The sequence below is a fragment of the Salvelinus alpinus genome, chromosome 7, assembly GCF_045679555.1.
Source record: "Salvelinus alpinus chromosome 7, SLU_Salpinus.1, whole genome shotgun sequence".
NCBI lineage: Eukaryota > Metazoa > Chordata > Actinopteri > Salmoniformes > Salmonidae > Salvelinus > Salvelinus alpinus.
The window spans coordinates 26,992,429-27,007,256 of record NC_092092.1 but is presented as its reverse complement, the minus strand read 5'-3'; the positions used below and the strand labels follow the sequence as shown (position 1 = coordinate 27,007,256).

At 44.7% G+C, this 14,828-nt stretch overlaps 2 protein-coding genes across 2 annotated transcripts; one reads left to right on the top strand and one right to left on the bottom strand.

Moving 5' to 3' along the window:
- Nucleotides 1-424: 424 nt before the first annotated feature.
- Nucleotides 425-1,853, bottom strand: LOC139580708 (NHP2-like protein 1). Its single transcript, XM_071409639.1, has 3 exons — nt 1,459-1,853; nt 1,169-1,289; nt 425-893 (listed from the first exon to the last, which is right to left on the bottom strand). The coding sequence occupies exons 1-3, from the start codon at nt 1,459-1,461 to the stop codon at nt 631-633; spliced, it is 387 nt and encodes a 128-aa protein (XP_071265740.1). The 5' UTR covers nt 1,462-1,853; the 3' UTR covers nt 425-630.
- A 40-nt stretch (nt 1,854-1,893) lies between these two features.
- On the top strand, nt 1,894-13,654 carry uqcrc2b (ubiquinol-cytochrome c reductase core protein 2b). The gene is made up of 14 exons (XM_071409636.1): nt 1,894-2,011; nt 4,362-4,442; nt 5,020-5,169; nt 5,303-5,367; nt 9,248-9,304; nt 9,412-9,536; nt 9,705-9,802; nt 9,966-10,023; nt 10,151-10,246; nt 10,386-10,585; nt 10,791-10,871; nt 11,134-11,207; nt 11,332-11,485; nt 13,283-13,654. Exons 1-14 carry the CDS (start codon nt 1,979-1,981, stop codon nt 13,364-13,366), a joined length of 1,356 nt encoding a protein of 451 aa, XP_071265737.1. The 5' UTR covers nt 1,894-1,978; the 3' UTR covers nt 13,367-13,654.
- The last annotated feature ends 1,174 nt before the right edge of the window (nt 13,655-14,828 follow it).

Sequence of the window (14,828 nt, the reverse complement as noted above, 5' to 3'; positions counted from 1 at the left end):
CACAGAAATTAATCATTTTCTTTGCATGTCCCTGACAAAATACAATGCATCTTCCAAAGACAATTCAACTATCCAAATACAAATCCTAGAATTAGAGCTTTGTGAAATTCCTGCTGCCTTCTAAAAAAATAATAACTTTTTTATGTCCCTGGAAGATAATACTAATTGCTCTTTTCAATTTCAGTCTCTTTCCACTCTTCTCGAGTCCATATTGTTTGTTTACAGACTTCAATTGTGTAGAATTGAGGTGTTGCCAAAATTCCTACCGCATATAACGGTCATCACCATGTACACTAAATATAATGATTTCTTCTTGTTTTTTTGTTTTGTTGTTTTGTACCATATGTGCGACCATAATTAGCAAAATACTGTAATAGTCTTATGGCACTTACAAAATGGAACACAATTACATATCACACATTAGTAAAAAGAAATGTTTTATTATCACAAAACAAAAGAGTCAATTACATAACATAGTACACAGAAATTAATCATTTTCTTTGCATGTCCCTGACAAAATACAATGCATCTTCCAAAGACAATTCAACTATCCAAAAGAAGACATTATTCAATTGCCTGATATAGTCCTTCAGACTATCCAATACTATAGAGAGCAGAGCAGCAACCAGATCAGACCAGCAGTCTCTCAATGGCCATCTGGGTAGACTGGATCTGGGGCTTCAGCTGAGAGCCCTCCTTGATGGTGATTGAGGTGGCGATGACGGGGCGGGAGACCCCACAGGCACGACCCAGGGCCTGCTTAGAGCGCACAAACACGTAGGGGACATTCTTGTCCTCGCAGAGCAGTGGCAGGTGGAGGATGATCTCCAGTGGCTCAGCATCAGCAGCCATCACAATGAACTCAGAGATACCACGGTTCAATGTCTTGGTGGCTGGAAGAGGGCAGATAAGATTTAAGGGTTAGTGATATAGGTCTTTGATAGATTAGAATTCCATAGATAACTTTTGTAGTGTTTCAAGTGGTAATCTGAGCAGGATTTGAACCAGCTAATCTGTGGTCAGAGACCAAGCACACTCAACCTCATGTACTGTGCAATTGGGGCAGATGTCTTAGAAGCTGGTATAATGTTGCTTGCAGGAAGGAGTATATTTCCAGTACATTACTGATATATTATCAATTGGGTATTCATCAATGTCAGATTCTCACCCTCATTGGCCCCTTTCCTCAACTGTTTGTAGTTGGAGGCTTGCTGCACAAGGTCCAGGATGGTTTTGGAAAGTGTGGCGTCGGCCAGGGGGTAGGCCTTGGGATTCACTTCGGCTTCAGTCTGAGAACAAACACAAAAACGGTTAGAAGATGTAGAGACTAGATGAGAACGAAATAACGTTATCCTTATCAATTAGGTAACGTTAGCTAGCTACGTTATTACCGGTATTCAGGTAGTTAGCTAACGGTAGCTAGAAATGCTAACTGAAGCGGTTCATTGAAACACTCACCATGCTTACTTCCGTTTATTTCTGATATTTCTCCTCTCGGCGAATGCTTCACGGAGGACTATACGTCTACGATTGAGGTTTAGGGAAATTCTAAAATAAATCGTTATGTAGATAAAATAGCTTGTTTAGATTCTCGAAAGCTAGAGGAACTTCAACACGCAGCTACTCTAACAGCACGTGTTTAGGACTGAGCGTGGAACGCATGGGGGCTTTGGTTGCTAAACTGAGCAGGAAGTGAATTGTTTGACCCGCCCATGTTCTTCTTTTTGCTTTGTTTTGTTACCAGTTATTTGCAATTGATGCATGTTGTGCATTTTCACAAAATGTGGACAATATTTGTAGAATCCTGCAGGGTAGATAAAAAGTTTTTTTTAGCACATTTAAAACAGTGGTGGCAAATACACTTGTTAGTGCACGTTTTAAACCCCCGAGGAAGAAGTTGGTGCGCTAGGAATTCTGGGTAAGACATTCCTATGTCAGCCATATTGTTTCATCGTCCTTGTTTAAGGATAGAGGGGAGATGAAGGGGATTCGCGGAATAAGTCAGTTATCGGTAAGAACTCCTTTGCCATTTTCATAAATTGAATAGTTGATTATTCATGAGACGTTTTTAAAAGCCAATTATAGATTGTAGGGCTTGGTTGTCGAGAATAGCGCTCGGGACAGTAACTGCTGGAACAAATCCCCGAGTTGACAAGGTAAAAATCTGTCGTTCTGCCCCTGAGCAAGGCAGTTAACCCACTGATCCCCGGGCGCCGAAGACGTGGATGTTGATTATTGCAGCCACCCGCACCTCTCTGATTCAGAGGGGTTGGGTTAAATGCATTCATTTGTACAACTGACTAGGTATCCCCTTTCACCATAAATTGTGATGTCACTAGGTAGCTAACGTAAACATACTAGCGAGGAAGCGAACGTTAACACAATGATGATAAACCCAGCCTAAACGTTTGATAGTGGGTCGAAAAATGTGGTTATTAAGCTAACGTTACGTTAAAATATTCCACAAATTGTGTCTACTCTTTACCCGCTGTCAATGTGTTGTCAAATTTGTCCCCTGCGGTCTGTCCAATCAAAAGATCAGATCATGCAGAGGATAACAGTTCAGTTGTTTATCAGTCTCACCCGGGGTAGCTATAGGGTTGAGCAGCTGTTGGTTTGACATCAAGCCTTCGGTGTGATTCTCCCTTGAAAGTCAAATGTAGTTCATAGCAGGTGGTCATGTGTCTTGGACTGTGCACTATGATGCAGATAGCTGGCACACACTGTCGTGTCATTCAATTAATCAGGACATAACGTTACATTCAGTTGGCTACAACTTGATGTTTTAAAAGTTCCAATATCAATGAATACCATAACATTCTCACAAGTTTGCTTTCCTAGCTAGCTAATGCATAAGTAAACTTTGCTGTCACGCTCTCACAAACATTAACTGGTTGACTTATCAATATATTGGTCTCTATTTACTCTCAGATTAAAAAATGCTAATTATCATCAAAGTAGACATCATGCAAAACTAAAAATCCCTGAAAGCTTCTGTATGTTATCTCTAGCTGACACCTTTGCTAACAAGTATTGTGTCAATTTAAAACTTGCACAAGACAGTTGAATTGTTCATTTAAAATACATTTAGCCAACTTATTCATAACTACATTTATCTGTACTTTACTATTCTTATCAAGAGAACGTTCCTGGTCATCCCTACTGCCTCTGATCTGGCAGACTCACTAAACACATGCTTCGTTTGTAAATTATGTCTGAGTGTTGGAGTGTGCCCCTGGCTATTCGTAAATAAGAAAATGGTGCCGTCTGGTTTGCTTAATATAACGAATTTTAAATTATTTATACTTTTAATTTTGATACTTAAGTATATTTGAGCAATTACATTTACTTTTGATACTTAAGTATATATATTTTTACAAGTAGGACTTTACTGGGTGACTTTTACTTAAGTAATTTTCTATTAAAGTATCTTTACTTTTACTCAAGTATAACAATTGGGTACTTTTTCCACCAATGGTTAACATTAGTTAATCCAGAGATTCTTACCTTTGCTTCGATTCAGCAGCCTCGTCCAGATCATCATTGGATTTGTAGTTCTTTATGATAGCCACATTTGCAGCTAATTATCGTTACATTTTTTGGGGGCAAATACAGGTGAATATATTGATAAGTCACCTTTCCCTAGATAGATTTACACGGTTATCAAAACATCACGCCAGGGTAAGTCTACATGAAACAGCCCTTATTTTAAGTGTTTCCAAAATGAATGGTGGGGAAATGATTTGAACCATTTCCTTGTTTGACCACTAGGTTTTATGGGCTTCTGTAAACAAGCGCTGTAAAATGGAGATATGGGTATGTGGGAACACTAACCCTAACCCTGTAATTTAACATTTTGTTTTATGAAAATGATTTCTCTTAACAAAATTCCACCGGCCAGAAGATACTATCGTCAATAGGCGCTAAAGGTAGTTAGCATCTATGAATGAGTTGAACCGGAGAAAGACTTTCTAGGAAGCTAATTTCCCCCTTACAGCCAAGTTTATCCCGGCTCAAGCTTCATCATGGTCCAACATGGTGAATATACCTGTTCTTTGATTTTGCACTTTCCATGATCCTCCTCCACAGACCCCCAAAACCAAAACAAACGAGTGACCGGGCTGCACTGTTGAATGGAAACAGAAAATACGGAATGTGACTTTTTATTAAACATGAAACATTTGAATATTATTATACCACTGTGCCACCATAAGGTCCATCCACATCTGTCCAGTCTGCATTCAACCATCATTCTGTTTCTGATTCTCAATCATCTAATTTTCTCTCTCTCTCCAGAGTCCAGACCCACCATAAAACCCTAATAGGATATTAAGTCACCTTGTATCTTTTCTCTATTACAGACAAGGCTTTACGCAGCCCAGGCTGCCCGTAAGTTGGATGCCGCTGCAGAGCATGTCAAGTTTCAGCCTCAGGATGTGCAGGTCAGTGGGTGTTGACATGTTTCTCTCTCCTCACAAAGACATTTCTATGTGGTCACCCAAACAGACCAAGGCCCGGTTTCCCAAAAGCATCTTAAGGCTAAGTTTATCGTTACAACCATTGAAGGAGTATCCTTAAATCTCCGAGCTGTTTCCCAAAACCATCGTTAATAACGTTGCACTTGAAAATGCTCGTAATCTAACGCCTGCCTCAGACCACAGCTAAGTGCCTAATTAGACACTTTTTGCCCTCCTGTGTCACTTTATGCACAGAAGAAACAGAAGATCTCAGCTAAACATAGAATCACATGGTTTATCAGAGTCTCTCTGACTGCTGATAACTTCAGAACAAAGTTCACTACAAATACAAAGTCGCCAATGTTTTTTAAAATTGTAATTTTACCCTTTCACAAAAAAAAGGTTTTCACTTTGTCATTATGGAGTATTATGTGTAGATGGGTGAGATTTTTAAAATTGTATTATTCAGGCTGTAACACAACAAAATGTGGAATAAGTCAAGGGGTATGAATACTTCCTGAAGGCACTGTATGTGTGATGCTAACTGATATTTCTCCTCCAGGTGACTAAACTGCCCAGCGGTCTGGTGATAGCCTCGTTGGACAACTACTCCCCGGCTTCCAGGATCGGTGTGTTTGTGAAAGCTGGATGTCGATATGAGTCCCCGGAGAACCAGGGGGTCACCCATCTGCTCCGTCTGGCTGCCAACCTGGTACACCTGGTTCTGGTTCATTAACCCTCCATCAACGTGATGTATCCAGGAGCTTGAGTGATTGTTCAATGTACTCAATACTGCTTAGGAACTAGTGATGTGGTTCATCCCAATCTCTGCTGCTCTTTTCCAGACTACCAAAGGTGCTTCAGCCTTCAGGATCTGTCGTGGTGTGGAAGCAGTTGGAGGCAGTCTATGGTCAGTGTCTGTGATTTAGTGTACATCCTCATACAAACATAAAGAGAACTAGACATATCTTTGATTTATATTGTTTGGGATACTTAAAGACATGTTCCGTTACTTTGGCGACTAACAACGTATTTATTTAAACCTCCAGCTTTGGGCTGGATGTGTCAATGTGTAGTTCATGCATCATCATCTGAGAAGAATTACTGTTTTACCTAAATTTTCCACGAAATCCCTAGTTTGAAAGTGACTGTTTCCTTGAAGCTGTGCCGTGCCATTTTCCCCCAATTGGGCCAGCTCACTAGCAGTTTGAGTTCTAGCCAATGATCTTCAGCCCCTCGCATTTGAGTGGCAGCTAGGAAGGGGCCTGCCCAGCATTATCCAATGAGGTTGCAGGACGGGCCCGATGGTTCCGTGGACACAGCAGAGAGAGAGCGAGAGAACAATGCCGTGGTGCACATACGTATGTGACTTTTGGTTCATGAGTGCTACTTTCACAACTATTGGCTAAAAAGTATACAAAAGTACCACAGAATCTCTTTAGCATATTTTCTGACTAACTGTACCACTGCCATGGATGTCATACTTACACTATATATACAAAAGTATGTGGACATTTACATTTACATTTAAGTCATTTAGCAGACGCTCTTATCCAGAGCGACTTACAAATTGGTGCATTCACCTAATGACATCCAGTGGAACAGCCACTTTACAATAGTGCATCTAAATCTTTTAAGGGGGGGGGGGGGGGGCAGAAGGATTGCTTTATCCTAGGTATTCCTTGAAGAGGTGGGGTTTCAGGTGTCTCCGGAAGGTGGTGATTGACTCCGCTGTCCTGGCGTCGTGAGGGAGTTTGTTCCACCATTGGGGTGCCAGAGCAGCGAACAGTTTTGACTGGGCTGAGCGGGAACTGTACTTCCTCAGTGGTAGGGAGGCGAGCAGGCCAGAGGTGGATGAACGCAGAGCCCTTGTTTGGGTGTAGGGCCTGATCAGAGCCTGAAGGTACTGAGGTGCCGTTCCCCTCACAGCTCCGTAGGCAAGCACCATGGTCTTGTAGCGGATGCGAGCTTCAACTGGAAGCCAGTGGAGAGAGCGGAGGAGCGGGGTGACGTGAGAGAACTTGGGAAGGTTGAACACCAGACGGGCTGCGGCGTTCTGGATGAGTTGTAGGGGTTTGATGGCACAGGCAGGGAGCCCAGCCAACAGCGAGTTGCAGTAATCCAGACGGGAGATGACAAGTGCCTGGATTAGGACCTGCGCCGCTTCCTGTGTGAGGCAGGGTCGTACTCTGCGGATGTTGTAGAGCATGAACCTACAGGAACGGGCCACCGCCTTGATGTTAGTTGAGAACGACAGGGTGTTGTCCAGGATCACGCCAAGGTTCTTAGCGCTCTGGGAGGAGGACACAATGGAGTTGTCAACCGTGATGGCGAGATCATGGAACGGGCAGTCCTTCCCCGGGAGGAAGAGCAGCTCCGTCTTGCCGAGGTTCAGCTTGAGGTGGTGATCCGTCATCCACACTGATATGTCTGCCAGACATGCAGAGATGCGATTCGCCACCTGGTCATCAGAAGGGGGAAAGGAGAAGATTAATTGTGTGTCGTCTGCATAGCAGTGATAGGAGAGACCATGTGAGGTTATGACAGAGCCAAGTGACTTGGTGTATAGCGAGAATAGGAGAGGGCCTAGAACAGAGCCCTGGGGGACACCAGTGGTGAGAGCGCGTGGTGAGGAGACAGATTCTCGCCACGCCACCTGGTAGGAGCGACCTGTCAGGTAGGACGCAATCCAAGCGTGGGCCGCGCCGGAGATGCCCAACTCGGAGAGGGTGGAGAGGAGGATCTGATGGTTCACAGTATCGAAGGCAGCCGATAGGTCTAGAAGGATGAGAGCAGAGGAGAGAGAGTTAGCTTTAGCAGTGCGGAGCGCCTCCGTGATACAGAGAAGAGCAGTCTCAGTTGAGTGACTAGTCTTGAAACCTGACTGATTTGGATCAAGAAGGTCATTCTGAGAGAGATAGCAGGAGAGCTGGCCAAGGACGGCACGTTCAAGAGTTTTGGAGAGAAAAGAAAGAAGGGATACTGGTCTGTAGTTGTTGACATCGGAGGGATCGAGTGTAGGTTTTTTCAGAAGGGGTGCAACTCTCGCTCTCTTGAAGACGGAAGGGACGTAGCCAGCGGTCAAGGATGAGTTGATGAGCGAGGTGAGGTAAGGGAGAAGGTCTCCGGAAATGGTCTGGAGAAGAGAGGAGGGGATAGGGTCAAGCGGGCAGGTTGTTGGGCGGCCGGCCGTCACAAGACGCGAGATTTCATCTGGAGAGAGAGGGGAGAAAGAGGTCAAAGCACAGGGTAGGGCAGTGTGAGCAGAACCAGCGGTGTCGTTTGACTTAGCAAACGAGGATCGGATGTCGTCGACCTTCTTTTCAAAATGGTTGACGAAGTCGTCTGCAGAGAGGGAGGAGGGGGGGGGAGGGGGAGGAGGATTCAGGAGGGAGGAGAAGGTGGCAAAGAGCTTCCTAGGGTTAGAGGCAGATGCTTGGAATTTAGAGTGGTAGAAAGTGGCTTTAGCAGCAGAGACAGAAGAGGAAAATGTAGAGAGGAGGGAGTGAAAGGATGCCAGGTCCGCAGGGAGGCGAGTTTTCCTCCATTTCCGCTCGGCTGCCCGGAGCCCGGAGCCCTGACATCTCTTCAAATTAGTGGATTCGGATATTTCGGCCATACCTGTTGCTGACAGTTGTATAAAATCGAGCACACAGCCATGCGATCTTCATAGACAAACATTGGCAGTAGAATGGTCTTACTGAAGTGCGCAGTGACTTTCAACGTGGCACCGTCATAGGATGCCACCTTTCCAACAAGTCAGTTCGTAAAATTTCTGCCCTGCTAGAGCTGCCCTGGTCAACTGTAAGTGCTGTTATTGTGACGTGGAAATGTCTAAGAGCAACAACGGCTCAGCCGTGAAGTGGTAGGCCACACAAGCTCACAGAACGGGATCGCGGAGTGCTGAAGCGCGTTGCGTTTAAAAATAGTCCGTCCTTGGTTGCAACACTCGCCACCAAGATCCAAACTGCCTCTGGAAACAACATCAGCACAATAACTGTTCGTCTGGAGCTTCATGAAATGGGTTTCCATGGCAGAGCAGCCGCACACAAGCTTAAGATCACCATGCGCAATGCCAAGCGTCGGCTGGAGTGGTATGAAGCTCGCTGCCATTGGACTCTGGAGCAGTGGAAACACGTTCTCTTGAGTGATGAATCAAGCTTCACCATCTGGCAGTTCGACAGACGAATCTGACTTTAGCGAATGCCAGGAGAATGCTACCTACCCCAATGCATAGTGCCAACTGTAAAGTTTGGTGGAGGAGGAATAATGGTCTGTTTTTCATGGTTCGGGCTAGGCCCATTAGTTCCAGTGAAGGGAAATCTAAACACTGAAGCGTACAATGGCATTCTAGACAATTCTTTGCCTCCAACTTTGTGGCAAAAGTTTGAGGAAGGTAATTTCCTGTTTCAGCATGACAATGCCCCTGTGCACAAAGCGAGGTCCATACAGAAATGGAAGAACTTGACTGGCCTGCACAGAGCCCTGACCTCAACCCCATCGAACACCTTTGGGATGAATTGGAACGCCGACTGCGAGACGGGGCTAATCGCTCAACATCAGTACCCGACCTCACTAAAGTTCTTGTGGTTGAATGGAAAGCAAGTCCCCGCAGCAATGTTCCAACATCTAGTAGAAAACCTTTCCAGAAGAGAGGAGGCTGTTATAGCAGCAAAGGGGGGACCAAGTCCATATTAATGCCCATGATTTTGGAATGAGATGTTCGACAAGCAGGTGTCCATATACTTTTGGTCATGTAGTGTATCTGTGTGTGTGTATTTTCTATGCAGCGTGACGTCATCCAGAGAGAACATGATCTACTCGGTTGACTGTCTCAGAGACCACATGTAAGTGTTGCTTGCCTCACGCATTCATATGTGTACACAAACAGAGATCTAAAATATATGGTGAATAAATCATTGTTATTCTCATTTCTGTGTGTTGTCTAATGCAGTGACACAGTGATGGAGTACCTGATCAATGTGACCACAGCCCCAGAGTTCAGGCCGTGGGAGGTGTCTGACCTCACCTTCAGGGTCAAGATGGACAAGGCCCTGGCCGCACAGACCCCCCAGATGGGTTAGCACACACACTCACACACACACACACAGTCAGTCATGTGATTGTTTGTTTCTTTATTTGAATGTACTTTCTGTTAACGGCTCTAGATTACATTATGCTGAATGTCAAAAGATTGCAAATTGTCATCACACTGCGGCTGAAGGGCCTTGCGGTTATTTTCCTCAGGTGTGATTGAGGGTCTACATGGAGCTGCTTACAAGAACACGCTGTCCAACTCCCTCTACTGCCCAGACTACATGGTTGGCCACGTCGACGCTGACCATGTAAGACACTCAACATCCTGGTCCAACTCAATGATAATGCAGGGGACTAATGCTATGGACGTTCATCTTCCTCTCCTGATGCACAACCCAGCATGCCTCTACTTCACGAAGTACAGCATTACGGTTATGTTTTTGATTAACCCTCTGATGTTTGCCTCTTCAGATGCACAATTTTATCCAGAACAATTTCACAAGTGCAAGAATGGCTCTGGTTGGGCTTGGTAAGTGTTAAACATATAAAAAACATATATTTTTTAATCAAATTATTTTTCTCCAGGTAGCTGTGCGTTAAGGGAATATTTAAAAAATATATATTATTGTATTCTTACATGCATTCTATGTGTTCAGGTGTGGACCACGATGTTCTGAAGCAGGTGGGAGAGCAGTTCCTCAACATCCGCAGTGGGATGGGCACTGCTGGGACAAAGGCTCAGTACCGAGGCGGTAAGACTCTTATTCTACTGTATCTGCTAAAAGCATGAAACGTCATTTTCCTCTGGCATGGAAAATTCCCTGAATTCTAAGTTTCTTGCTGCCTTTCTCTCCTCTCTCTCTGCGTCTCTCTCTCTCCCTTCCTCTCTAGGTGAGGTGAGGGTGCAGAATGGGTCCAGCCTGGTGCACTCTGCAGTGGTGTCTGAGGGGGCGGCGGTGGGCACAGATGAGGTCATGGCCTTCTCTGTACTTCAGCACGTCTTGGGGGCGGGGCCACACATCAAGAGAGGCTCCAATTCCACCTCCAAACTCATCCAGGGCGTTGCTAAGGCTACTGCAGACCCCTTCGATGTGAGTGGCATAATCACCAGATTGGATTGTGTTTGTGTTTTCATAGCTGAGCTTTATACAAGAGGGGAATGCAATATGTGGAGGAATCTTTTGATAGAAGTGTTTTGTGCAGAATAGATATTGTATTCTATCATGCAGAATTTCATATTGTTGTATTAGAGTGGCAAAACGAATGTCATTCTCCTCTGGTGTCCCCTCCTTTTAGGCCTCTGCTTTCAATGTCAACTACTCTGACTCTGGCCTGTTTGGAGTCTACACCATCTCCCAGTCTGCAGCAGCTGGTGACGTGAGTATTATGTCTCTTAAATTTCCACTGCTTTCTAATAAGGTACTTTTTTATGAGAATTCATAAAGCTTAATTCAAACTCTTCACAACAGCTTTCTGAATCAGTTGCTAAGTAGTCCCATGAACCCTGTGAGTGATAGTTGCTTTTACATAGAATGTAATGTAAGATCATTCATTTAGGATGAGGAAAGAGCATAATGAAGATTAACTTTGACCTCCCATTGATTAATTTATTGACCTATCCCTGTCCTCCTCTCTACAGGTAATCAAGGCAGCTATTGGCCAGGTGAAGGCTGTTGCAATGGGGGTCTCAGAAGCTGACCTGACCCGCGCCAAGTAAGCTAACATGCACACAGACTTCACTATAGAATTTGAGTACATATAATCGAGAAAAGTATTGCAAATAGAAGGGAATTTCTACATGTTGACTTAAGTTGTGCCTGTTTCTTTACCCCTGTAGGACCCAGCTGAAGGCTGAGTACCTGATGTCGTTGGAGAGCTCAGAGGGTTTGTTAGGTGCCATGGGTTCACAGGCTCTGGCCAGAGGGGCCTACCACTCCCCCGAGGCCATCGCACAGAAGTTCGACTCGGTCTCAGCAACTGATGTCGCCAACGTACGTTTATTCAGTTTTAAGCGAATATTAACTTCCACTTACATTTACGTTTGATTTAGTCATGCATTGATGTCAATTGGACAGGAAGTGAAAATTTGAGTGGAAGTGAATATACACTGCTCAAAAAAATAAAGGGAACACTTAAACAACACAATGTAACTCCAAGTCAATCACACTTCTGTGAAATCAAACTGTCCACTTAGGAAGCAACACTGATTGACAATACATTTCACATGCTGTTGTGCAAATGGAATAGACAAAAGGTGGAAATTATAGGCAATTAGCAAGACACCCCCAAAAAAGGAGTGATTCTGCAGGTGGTGACCACAGACCACTTCTCAGTTCCTATGCTTCCTGGCTGATGTTTTGGTCACTTTTGAATGCTGGCGGTGCTCTCACTCTAGTGGTAGCATGAGACGGAATCTACAACCCACACAAGTGGCTCAGGTAGTGCAGTTCATCCAGGATAGCACATCAATGCGAGCTGTGGCAAAAAGGTTTGCTGTGTCTGTCAGCGTAGTGTCCAGAGCATGGAGGCGCTACCAGGAGACAGGCCAGTACATCAGGAGACGTGGAGGAGGCCGTAGGAGGGCAACAACCCAGCAGCAGGACCGCTACCTCCGCCTTTGTGCAAGGAGGTGCACTGCCAGAGCCCTGCAAAATGACCTCCAGCAGGCCACAAATGTGCATGTGTCAGCATATGGTCTCACAAGGGGTCTGAGGATCTCATCTCGGTACCTAATGGCAGTCAGGCTACCTCTGGCGAGCACATGGAGGGCTGTGCGGCCCCACAAAGAAATGCCACCCCACACCATGACTGACCCATCGCCAAACCGGTCATGCTGGAGGATGTTGCAGGCAGCAGAACGTTCTCCACGGCGTCTCCAGACTCTGTCACGTCTGTCACATGTGCTCATGTGCTCAGTGTGAACCTGCTATCATCTGTGAAGAGCACAGGGCGCCAGTGGCGAATTTGCCAATCTTGGTGTTCTCTGGCAAATGCCAAACGTCCTGCACGGTGTTGGGCTGTAAGCACAACCTCCACCTGTGGACGTCGGGCCCTCATACCACCCTCATGGAGTCTGTTTCTGACCGTTTGAGCAGACACATGCACATTTGTGGCCTGCTGGAGGTCATTTTGCAGGGCGCTGGCAGTGCACCTCCTTGCACAAAGGCGGAGGTAGCGGTCCTGCTGCTGGGTTGTTGCCCTCCTACGGCCTCCTCCACGTCTCCTGATGTACTGGCCTGTCTCCTGGTAGCGCCTCCATGCTCTGGACACTACGCTGACAGACACAGCAAACCTTTTTACCACAGCTCGCATTGATGTGCCATCCTGGATAAACTGCACTACCTGAGCCACTTGTGTGGGTTGTAGACTCCGTCTCATGCTACCACTAGAGTGAGAGCACCGCCAGCATTCAAAAGTGACCAAAACATCAGCCAGGAAGCATAGGAACTGAGAAGTGGTCTGTGGTCACCACCTGCAGAATCACTCCTTTTTTGGGGGTGTCTTGCTAATTGCCTATAATTTCCACCTTTTGTCTATTCCATTTGCACAACAGCATGTGAAATGTATTGTCAATCAGTGTTGCTTCCTAAGTGGACAGTTTGATTTCACAGAAGTGTGATTGACTTGGAGTTACATTGTGTTGTTTAAGTGTTCCCTTTATTTTTTTGAGCAGTGTATATCTATATTCCCGTCTTTGCTGCAGCTCACTCTCGACGTGCACAGTATATTCTGAGTGTTTCCTAGTTTGTTTATTTTTGTGCTTAGATGTGTTTTCCTTCTTCTCTCAGGCTGCAAATAAGTTTGTGTCGGGCAAGAAGTCCATGGCTTCAAGTGGAAACCTCGTCAAGACGCCCTTCGTAGACGAGATCTAAACACTTCCAACTTTTCTGTGATTTTAAAAGGCACAACAAAAGCCCATCTGTCCATTCAAAACAAACAGACTGAAACAGTCATTATCCCCATTTTGCCATTGTTCTTCTGAGGAATAATAATGTTGTCATCACACCAACCCTCAATATTTATAGTTGTTGCTATTTTTAAGTGGATTTTGATTGTTTGTGCATAAGGAAATAAGATCCACATTTGTTCACTTCTTGAACTGTATAGATTATATAAATTAATTAATAAAGTATATCTACCTTCAAGTAAAGATTCACCCATTTTGGATGTTGTATTGTTTTTGTACATCTGAGTGATGTTCTATCGATTCCCTGGGTCATTTCATGTTTATGTGTAGCTGCGCTATTGACATTTATACAGCAATTCGGCCGGGATAACGTAGCATTGCGATAAAGCCTGTCACTACACTGGATACCTTACGGAAAAATCAGCGTGACCGACGTTTCGTGTCTGTTTAGACCTAAAACTGCGTTGTGTCCGCTTACTTCCAGGCTGTGCTCGGAGGTAACACCAGCCCCTCCAAGGACATCAATACCATTTTGGGGAGTGTAAAAAGAATCGAGGCCGAAGATGCGCGCCTAGGCAATGTTGGCAATGAAAAGAATCGAGGCCGAAGATGCGCGCCTAGGCAATGTTGGCAATGAATTGAATGGAAAAGACATCAATGAAGTCATGAAGTCTGGTCTCTCTAAATTGGCCTCCGTGCCAGTAGGTGGTGCTGTGGTGGATCCTGTTGCAGCTGGGTCTGATGCAGCTGGGGTTGGTCCTGCTGCGGAAGAGAAAAAAGAGGAAGAGGGATCTGATGATGACATGGGATTCGGACTCATTGATTAATCTTCGTTCTCTTAGAGGTTGAAAAAACATTTATAAATTGAAATCGTTACAAGAAAAAAAATGGAGGTTAACGACTTTTAGATCGCGAAAACGTCTATCATATAGTACATGTCAAATGTCATGACGCGGGAGGTTGTCTTCTCTCGAATGAGCCATTTATCATATTTTTGCAATATTCCTGGAGGGTCTCTAACACATTTCTCCTATTTGTTTGCCTCTTCAGTTCAGGTTACATGCATGGTGCCGTTGTGAATGTCAGATGTTGAACATTGTGACTAAATTGATAGTGCAGTTTGTTTAGGAGATTTTACAGCTAACTACAGCTACATCACATGCTGATACTGACTTTGGAATTATTGTGGGTAGCTACGTTTACTAGCTACTTAGCTAGCCAGCAAGCCCATAGAGAGCACTGCATTGTCGGTTTTGTAGTCGATTTGAGCTGCAACAGATTTCCACATGTTACCAACATTTATAACGACACAATAAAACAGTTGTAAACAAAAACATGTTCTCACATATTAGTGCTATGTAACACTGTAAATTATAGGAATGGGTGGTTTTGGTTGGGTTTTTCCTTTTAATAAGGTGGAATAAGAT

Coding starts and splice junctions, on each gene's coding strand:
- LOC139580708 (XM_071409639.1), bottom strand. Junction 894..1,168: donor GAGGAAAGGGGCCAATGAGG/GTGAGAATCTGA, acceptor GCCCTCTTCCAG/CCACCAAGACATTGAACCGT.
- uqcrc2b (XM_071409636.1), top strand. CDS start 1,979: ATGAAGGGGATTCGCGGAATAAGTCAGTTATCG. Junction 10,024..10,150: donor AATGGCTCTGGTTGGGCTTG/GTAAGTGTTAAA, acceptor CTATGTGTTCAG/GTGTGGACCACGATGTTCTG. Junction 11,208..11,331: donor GCTGACCTGACCCGCGCCAA/GTAAGCTAACAT, acceptor TTACCCCTGTAG/GACCCAGCTGAAGGCTGAGT.